This window comes from Cryptomeria japonica, chromosome 3 (genome assembly GCF_030272615.1).
Source record: "Cryptomeria japonica chromosome 3, Sugi_1.0, whole genome shotgun sequence".
Lineage (NCBI taxonomy): Eukaryota > Viridiplantae > Streptophyta > Pinopsida > Cupressales > Cupressaceae > Cryptomeria > Cryptomeria japonica.
This window is the reverse complement of record NC_081407.1, coordinates 238,325,615-238,335,547: the sequence shown is the minus strand read 5'-3', so window position 1 is coordinate 238,335,547 and position 9,933 is coordinate 238,325,615. Positions and strand designations below refer to the sequence as shown.

The 9,933-nt window shown below is 33.8% G+C and overlaps 2 protein-coding genes across 2 annotated transcripts; both read right to left on the bottom strand.

Moving 5' to 3' along the window:
* Nucleotides 1–350: 350 nt before the first annotated feature.
* LOC131074355 (protein LIFEGUARD 2) lies at nt 351–2,590 on the bottom strand. The gene is made up of 4 exons (XM_058010951.2): nt 1,975–2,590; nt 1,445–1,558; nt 1,162–1,319; nt 351–751 (listed from the first exon to the last, which is right to left on the bottom strand). The coding sequence occupies exons 1-4, from the start codon at nt 2,219–2,221 to the stop codon at nt 545–547; spliced, it is 726 nt and encodes a 241-aa protein (XP_057866934.1). The 5' UTR covers nt 2,222–2,590; the 3' UTR covers nt 351–544.
* A 4,827-nt stretch (nt 2,591–7,417) lies between these two features.
* LOC131874065 (uncharacterized) lies at nt 7,418–9,018 on the bottom strand. Its single transcript, XM_059217284.1, has 5 exons — nt 8,953–9,018; nt 8,677–8,844; nt 8,373–8,430; nt 7,990–8,297; nt 7,418–7,723 (listed from the first exon to the last, which is right to left on the bottom strand). The coding sequence occupies exons 1-5, from the start codon at nt 9,016–9,018 to the stop codon at nt 7,418–7,420; spliced, it is 906 nt and encodes a 301-aa protein (XP_059073267.1).
* Nucleotides 9,019–9,933: the final 915 nt, after the last annotated feature.

The window sequence follows — 9,933 nt, the reverse complement described above, 5'->3', positions numbered from 1 at the left end:
ACTCCCCAAACAAACATAATGTGGAGTGTTAAGGTACAAAGACCATGAATGTAGAAATTTGACAGCAAATGTTGTTTCCTGATTAGGTAAGCACGATTTTGAAATGATCGGGAACATTGTACAAAGAGTATAAAAGAGCATTAAGCACACTAAAAAACTACCATAAGGAACAACAAAGAGACTATACAAGACAAAGCATTACAAAACCTGAGAAAAACCAACCAGCCAACCAACCCAAAAAATCATGATAGTTTAAAAAATTGCTCCAAAGATTTTTGCTTTATACAAGGATCCTTCTCTCCAAATCTTTTATCCTTATCTCATATCTTTTTCAAATATCTAAGCTTCAGTAAGGAGAGAATCAGGTTGAACTAAATGTTATTGGTATGAAAGTATGGTAACATATAAACAAGTTTTAACAGCTTATACTTCGAAGTGCTGGCATTGTTATACCCTGAAGATTAATGAGAGACTAGCTATAGTATTTTGGTGTGGTGATTAAAACATAGAAAGCATTTAACATGTTAGAACCTAGATGGCTTTATCAATCCCTTGTTGCTCGAAAGAGAGTTAAGAGTGAAAGGAAGAGATTGATGATGTCCAAGTAAAGCGCAACAGTAGCCCATATGTACTCATCATAATTATATCGCTTAATGATATTGTCTGTGTCAAAAACAATGTAACCGCTGAATATTATAGAAGCCAAGACTCCATATATCATCACAGAAGTCCTCCCTAGTGGGAAAAGCACCTGCATAGGAGCTCATTTGTTAGTTTCAAATACAAAGTTAATCAAAAAGTTCTCAGATTGAAAGGATTGAAAAGAGTTCCATGGGCATAAAGAAATATTGATTCACAAGATTCAGTTAACAACTAATCTTGGTTATGAGGTTGAAACTGAAGGGTATAAAATTGAAACAATAGATAAAGTGAATGACAAAATAAAATTTCCTTGGTGACTTTCACAAAGGTGGTCACCTATGTCAAATTTGGCATCAAGCCTGGCCACAACACTTCACGGGCAGGTTCTCACATGTCATATTGGTGTTTGGCTTGCCCTAACTAAAAGAAAATTTTACAGTTATACTTGAACAATTAGGCAATAAAGTTTACATACCTGAACGAAACCAAAACAATAAGCACAATAAGAAGTTTACATACCTGAATGAAACCAAAGACAATAAGCACAACAAGTGTTGAAAACAATATAGGCCCTAGGAAATTGAAGTCATATCCTCTTCTTGCAGCCCAAAAGGTATATAGAGTAAGGCTAATCACAACCGCTGCTGTAAGGATTGCTGCCTCAAATATTACCTTTCCTGTATCACCATCACCAAACCAACATTTACATAAAGTCCTCTATTAAATACAACTGTATTAGCATTTTAGAACTAGAAATCCATTAATCAGAGCAAAACTAAATTGTAATGAGTTAATACTGCACCGTCTGTGAATGAACAGCTTAAACCTACTGCTAGGCTAATGCAAGCTGTGAATGCAAATAGTAAAATGTAATTGATGGGATGAGTTCGGTGAAAATAATAGAGAGCACAAATCCCTGCAAAAACCACCACGATTTTTCACATTAGTTTCTTTTTAATGATCCTTGAAAACCTTTTACTGCCCTCAAAAACAAATAGATATATTTATAACTATAAATTTATCTATAATTGCTGATTATTTTTGTTTTTGCTGTCAAGATTTTAAAATCCATAAGTTTCAAAGAGCACTAGCATTAAAAACATTTTAAAGGTTACACTGTACTTCAAAATTTAATTCAATTACTAAACTTCTGGCAATCATTAGCCCTGGTTAAGCTACAAATTTGAACTGTATAATTACAATCTAAAACTTAAATAGGCATAGACCTTCCAATTTTAGGCTTTTGGGCATGTTGGAAAGGTAGCAAAATTTTACAAGGAATGACAAAACATATGTTCAATCAATCACTAAAGTATGCAAAAGTAGACTTACAGATGAAGGGAGAAATGACTAGAAGTATATAAAGGCCGAAACCAGAGGAACTGTTAAAGAAGAGAGCCACTGATGGGTTGTAGATCACAAGGCCTGCAACTGCTACTGTAAGAAGCAACTGCACACTCAGAATTCCATAAATCTTTCTGATAAAATTCCACCTGTCGATATTTTCAGAGTAAGAAATGTCAGGATACAGAGCTACAGCAGGGCCCGCCTCCACGTCTGAATACTGGCCTTTATACATTCTGTTTACAAATTTCCCTTTTTGTTCCTTTTCTGCAACAGAGAAATGTTTGTAGTGGCCCTGTGTTTTCTGTTACATGGGTATTTCCATGAGTTCTACTTTCGCTCTGTAATGGTTTTTGGTGAAAGAGATGAGAAGGTTTGAATCTTTGGCAAGACGCAATGTTTGAATGGCAGTGAGAGTTTTGGAAAAATTTAATGTTGGCCGCGTCGCAGTTCAGAATTTTTTTGAAAGATTTCAGTTTAATGAAAGGCAAGCGGTTGATTTTGATATTCTTCATGCATTCATCTGACACATGGTAACCTGGTGTCTATTAAGGTCTTACGTGTTACCAGTAACAATATGTTGAACATTTTGTCTTTCCTTGGTTATCAATAAATTACCAAAAAATGTGTATTTATGCAGTTGTGAAGAATTAACTTCCGTTTTAGAGATCTCAAATCACACAAATTCAAAAATATGTTTTCGTTTTGAGAGCACATACATCAAGTTTATTTTATCCAGGCAAACTACTATAAATATAAGTGCTTTTCAAAATATAATACAAATTTGAAATGTGTTCGCATAATTATTTTAAGATTGTGGAATTTATTATTATGAGTTTTTGAATATATAATAATGTAAAAAAAATAAAAAATATTATCATTAAATAGAGTATAAGTTTATAATCTTTGAACTAAGAAAATATAAACTTCTTTCTTTATTTCAACACTATTTGCTATTGGTAAATAATTCATAAATTTTCTATTCAATATATATAATGTGCGTGCATAAAAGAATTTTGAGAGACAATTATAACTAGACTCTTGAAACATAACAAGTCAAAACCATGGTATGACACAAGCTCAATGCCTTCATGTGACATCAATGCTTTCATGAATTGAATACATATCTTCCAAGCACGTTTGACTTTATTCTCTCCAATAGGCATTATTTGGTGAAAGGTTTCTCAACCTTGTATTCCTAATATTCATTTTAATGTATTCACTATTTTGTCTTTTTTAGAGAGTCACTAGCCCATTTGGAGGCTTATTAGATTTCATCTTTAAATGAGTTTAATCCTCCCATGAGGAGCTAGGCATCCCACTTTTGGTCATGCAATGACATCATGTGTTGTGTATAAGGTCATCATGACAAGAATTACATATGATAGATTCTAATGAAATGTAAGAGCATGTACAAGGTAGGCTCTATGGACTCTTGACCAACATTATGATAGATATAAACACTTAGCATGGAGCATTTTTAAATAGGTTGAATGAGGACAAATTAAGGCACCCAAGTTTTTGTGATTAAATATGACAAGTATGATAGTTGTAATATGTGCTAAGAATATGCTAAAAATAGTCAAGAGGACCAAGACTAAAAAGGTGGCATCAGAATTTGAACCCAAGTTTTGGCAATGTACTTCATGTAGTTTTGCTAACGGTTTTCTTCAATTGTTTATGGTTTCTAGTTTTAATTTTTGCTTGTGAATTAGTGTTTGGAGTTGTAGTTTGTATGGTTAATTTATAGGTATTGTTGGGCTACTAAAATTGTTCTAAATTTGTATGATGTCGATACTTTTGTGAAGGCTTTCTCTACAAGTGTATTGTAATCTATTGATATACTGAATAATACATTGGATTGTTTTAAAGTGGGGGACTTTTCTTCAAAAGGGGTTTTCTCCACATACACCAATGTGCTTGTCATTTCTTAATTTTAGTTAATTAAATTTCACAGACAAAATGCTCTTTCCAATATTTTTTGTGTCAAGGAAGGGACATGAGAAATAATTTATTTTATTTAATATTTGAACCCACAATTAATTAAGATTTTCAAGTTACTTATTTGGAGCCAATTAACTAATTAATATGTTATTATGTGTTAGCAATCCAAAATGAGGTGTGGAGTTTCTTATGGTGCAATCAATGACTTCCAAGATCATGTTGTACCTAATTCAAGAAGATTTTAGACAATTACAACAAATTTTATGACAAGTTCTTATGGTGGGAGTTATAGTCTATTTTTAGCCAAGAATCTAATGGTGGTTATTTCAACTTTTTAATAGGGCTTGCTTTGGAGGGAAATGGATGAAAAATATCTTGTTTTCTTTATTTTTCAATAGGGGGTTGTTTGAATTTGGTCTTCTATTTATTTGCAATCAATTGCACATTTTAAACATCTCTTTTCATCTTATCAATACTCTGCCAAAAAATGTCTGGACACTTGTGGTCAAAAAAATTTTTATGGATGAATACCCATTAGAGAACAATAATCAATGGATGAAAACCCATTGGTCTTAGGTATCAAAGGACAAAACCCCTTTGGTACATGAGGGTGATCTCATTCAAAGGTTGCATCAGAGCTTCAAGCAATTGTAGATTCGGTTGTTTCAAGGGTGTGTGTGTGTGTGAGAGTGAGTTGCAATTTTGGGTGTTTGTTTCATTTGAATAATTTTTTAGATTTTTTTTGTGTGTTTATGTTGGATTTTTCATGTTTTAATAGCATATTTTCATATATCAAAATCGTATTTCATTTAAAGAAGTTCCATGAGTTTTATGCAAAAGATTGTCAAATCATAAGCATAAATTTGTGAAAGAATTGATAAATCTTTATGTGTATTTCAAATTATTTTTAAAAAGTAATTTCATGAGGGATTGCAATATATCATTTTGACTCAATTTTGTTGTGTTTTTTGTATTTAAATAAATTAGAAAAAATATATTTTACTTGGGACACTAGAGTGGTATATTGGTTATTTCATATTTATATGTTTTTTACACTTTTTTATGGTTATAAATGTTGAAAATTTGCACATTCTCCCCTCATTAAAGTAGTGTAAGAAGTTTTTTTGCATGCTTCAATTCCTTTTAGTTGGTATCAAAGTTTGATCACCTTTGATCCTATTTGTTTGATAGAGGAGTTTTTGTACTAATCTTGATGGACTAAGAGTTTGCATAGATGATTTTTTATTTTATTGCAGGAAGAGATAGAAAACACACCAAAAATTGAAATGAAAAATTTTAATGATAATTTTGATTTGTAAAAATTTAAGATGGAGGATATGCCCATGGATAGATATCTATGGGTTGAATATCTAGTGTGTCATTGAATATGAAATAAGAAGACTGGTACTTGATGGACAAAAAGGTTAAGTGTCTTGTTAGACGTTGTTTAGAAAATTCAATTTTGTTAAATCTTCACGCAGAGACTAATGCTACAAATCTATCAAAATATTTTGGTGAAATTTATCAAATTAAATCCTTAGTAAACAATTTATTTCTAAGAAAGTTGTATTCTCTAAAAATGGAGGATGGTAAAATTGTAGCCAATCATTTGAATACTTTTAATATGATGGTTGTCTAGCTAAGCTCCATTAAAGTTAAAATGGAGGAGGATCGTTGCATGACTTCACTATGTTTTGTTAGCTTCATGTGACCCAATTGTAATGGTCGTTAGGAGCACTACCACCAAGGTTAAAGTTGATGAGGTAGTTGCTTTTTGAAGAGATATCTATATTAGCATTTATGATTTGTGGTAGATCTAAAGAAAAATGTAAGAAGGACAAAAAAAATTAAGACGAGTTTAAATCCAAATCATATGAGAGATCAAGTCTCTTGGTACACCAAAGGCATTATATGTCACATCTCATTCTTTTACTTTCATTATTATTACTATAAACTAGTTGAGACTATGGTTAATTATCTTGTGACTATTTAATTATGCATTAAATGTGTTTTTAAATTACATGTTATTTTAAATGCATGAAATTGAAATTGAAACTGAAATGATGATGAAATGTTATGAGTACGTGTTTCAACTATGGTTTATGGGACTAACCTAGTAATATGAATTCGAGTACAAATGAGTGTAGGTACATGTCAAAGACGAGAACTTGGTTGAGGTAGAAGTGCCCTAGCCACTTGGTAATAATTAGCATGATGTAACCCAACGTACATGCACACATTCATGTTGCATTTCGATATTGTTGTGCATTTTATGATCTCACGAATGCATAGCTTAAAATTGAGTTATAAGCTTAATGATGTTTATAGAAACATAAAATTGTCCACAAGAAGTTGTTAGAAATGATATATTAGAAGAAAAAAAAATTACCACCTTTATTTGTACGTCATTGTTCTCTCAATATTATGTAATTATTCAAAAAATAATATAGATTGTTTTGTCCGATTATCTATCCTTACCAAATTATAAATATATAAAAATGTGTGTGCGCGTGCACATATATATAGAGAGAAATAGAGAGAAGGGAAATGTTGGTTTAAATGCCATATTGGTTGATAGGATGAAATGACTGCAGTTTGCATTGATTGTATGATTTGATGCATCCATGGAATCCCAAAATAGGGTAAAGAGAAGAAAAAAGCACATGTTAGGGAGCATGAAGGAGATGCATGGCAATGCAACTTTTCAGTGGGTTTGATGCACTTTTGGGAGCTAAAATTAGAGTCGATATTAAGGCATAAAAACAAAAAAATCAATTGCAATCTTGACCATGTTCATCACTGGCAAACCAGTGAGAGATTTGAGAGGATACAAAACAATTTTTGGAGAGATTCTTTTGCATCTTCTAGGCACAATTTGGAGCTTGTATTTGAGATTAATATTTTAGTCTGTATTGCACAGGTCTACACACAACAAAATTCTTGAAAGTTTAGAATAGCCAATGGTTATATAAATTACCAGAGAATAGGGAGGCTTCATCAAGTTTCTAGAGCACCTCGAGTTGGGATTCTGGCACCCTTCTTCTCTCCATCCCTTTGAGATATACATGTAGACGTTTACTTCACTATTTTCTTGCATATTAAATTGGCACTAATGCATAAATGTTATTACCAGATCAATTTTAGACTTGTGAATCGATAACATTCAGCTCGATTTGTTTCTTATATACATATATAATATAAATATATTATACACACACTCAGTGTATATATATACATATTACATATATACACACAGATCTGATCTTTTATTTAGGAAAATACAGAGACTTATAGTTTTTGATTAAGGAAAAATAGGTTTTAAGGGACCTGAAACCCGCTTACATAACGAGAAGATAAGCATAAAAGAAACTAGAAAGAACATGACATAGAAAGAATAGTTGCAAAAGAACAGCAAAGAAAACAGCAGCTAAGGAAAAGAACAACAAAAAGCCAACAAGAGACTGGCAACCCAAAACCAGATTACATGTCAGATGAAAATCTGTATAGACTCTTTTGTGTCCTTAACTAACATCATCATAGCATTAGCTACTTCTTTCAGGTCTTTGTTTTCCTGCATCTGATGGGTGTCTTTAGTCTTCATCTCCAGTTCACTGGTAGTTTGCCTTGTTTTGCGTCTGGAGGAGTGAGGAGTAGAACTGGTGGCCGGCACATCATCAATGATCACCATCTCTTTGTTCTGCTTGTTCTTCTCCAGACAAGCAACAAAATCATTCATGTTTTGAGATGACACCTTCAAAACCTTAAGACTATGCTCCATAAATTTCTTCAAGGCCTTCTCAATTTTTATAATCCAGTTAATAATTTCATTATCAACCTCTCCCTTTTCTTTGATGATTCAGACCACATCTTCAAGATGTTTCAAATCTCCTTAATCATATCTTTTTCCGGCCAATCCTGAATTTCTTCTTCGTCCTCTGCCTCACTGGTATCCACCGCAGCATCCTTTTTACCTTTAGTGTTGGTATCCTTAATCAATTTCTCAATTTTATAATCCAAATCTCTTTGTTTATTCTGAATACTGGAGATGTTATCAATCACCCATTTCTGGAAATTGAACATTTCTAGAGTACTGTTTCTGGCAGCATTCAAAATGGAATCCGCGTTCTCCATAACCGGAGCAAAGACCACAAACCTAGGGTTTCCCTCCTCCGTACTGTGCTGAGCATCATTCCTATTATCTGAGACATAAGGGTTATTATTTGCTTCTAGTTCTTCAACATACTCTTTTCTCTGCACCTTCTCTTCCTCACCCTCAGCCTCTTTCTTCTGCTCACTCTCGGCCTTATCATCTACCTCCTTCCCCTGTTCCTCCTCTGAACCAAAATTCTCTTTCGTGTCTTCTTTAGCTTCATCACCAACCCTCAATTTCTTATGCAAAAGAAGATTAGAAGAATCTTCATCAGAATCAGAGCCATCATGACCCTCAGAAATGTGGGCATTTTCCACCAAAGAATCTTCCCTATTAGCCCTAGCTTTACCCTTCAAATGCTCATAAATTAACAATATAAGGCCTTGGTGAGAGATGAGATAGGATCTAGGTTTTTTGGCATGGTCGGCTAGGCTATCGTTAAGGGAAGAAGCTAAATAGAAGGGCAATGAAATTTTTGAGCCATGGCGAAAATGGTTTAGGATGACAAAATAGTAATTGTAAACCTTCGAAAACCTACCATCAACCGTTAGGTATTCTATTAAAACTCTTAACATTTTCTACCAGAAAGATTTTACCTGATGAGGGAGGTAGTAGGACACATTGTCCTTCTTAGCGAGCTGAGCCCTTTCTTCATCACTTTTAGGGAAATTCTTGGTAGCTTCCACCGAGAACTTGCAATCTTTGTAAAATTTGGTGCCTTCCTTCTGTAATCCTGTAACCTCCGCCACCAAATCTTCATCCAACTTCCATGTTTGTCCAAACAGAGTGACTTATTATTGCTCCAGCCCTTGGCGAAACCATGTGACATGAATTTTTACTCCCATGCAATTTTTCCATGTAATCAGTGAAACCATATCTATGCAACCTTTGCCATATTTTCCTTTCGCTTTTCCAGTTATCATAGCTGGAAGGCTCATTGCGATTAAGATTACCCCCCATAATGTAATGGTTATTCAGGTCGAAACCCTCAATAGAGCACAAGATACCCAAATGCTAAAGAAATAAGATAATTGGAATCAAGCTCAGACTCTAGAACAAGACACTGGAATCGAAAAACAGGGTTATTTCCTTGTTATTCAAATAGTCTTTTAAGACATTCAAAATGAACCAGCACTTAATATGATTAGGCCCGTCACATTGGTTATCATAATCATGATGCCTTAAACAAGTAATCAACTAACACTTCACATCACTCCAATATCTGACTGATGTAATAACCCACCATAATTAACTCAACAAAATTAACCATTCTTTTTTCTTTTTTTTAATTTATTCATTATGTTTGATTCAATCGCATACTCTGGGCATCCATCCATTTGGATTAGGCATTCATCCATCCGGGATGAGCATCTAACCATACGAGTTAGGCATTTGTCCATACGGGACATAAGATTTCATCTATCCAATACGGGATAGGCATCTACCCATACGAGGTAGGTATCTATCCAATCAGGATAGGAGGTGCTCTGGCCAGAGACTTAGACTCATTGGGACCATTCGGATCCTAAGCCACTCACTAAGTACTACACTCTTCTAACAGAACTGCACCGAGGTCGCCATCCTTAGGAGTAATTAAATAACATAATACAAGATTGAATTCCACCTCAGAATTTGGCTTAAAGCCTCGGAAAGTCAAGCGAATCCATACAGGATTCCTTCCGAGTATGCATTGAATTACTTTTTTCCATTTTAATTATCTTTCAATTAGGATTCTATTCAATCCTTCTATACCAAGCCTAGACCCCACCCACGAATTCCTAAGTACGAGGGACAACTCCGTCCCAAGACTGCCTACATACCTGCTTCGGCACGGGATCAAGGTGTAAAGTATG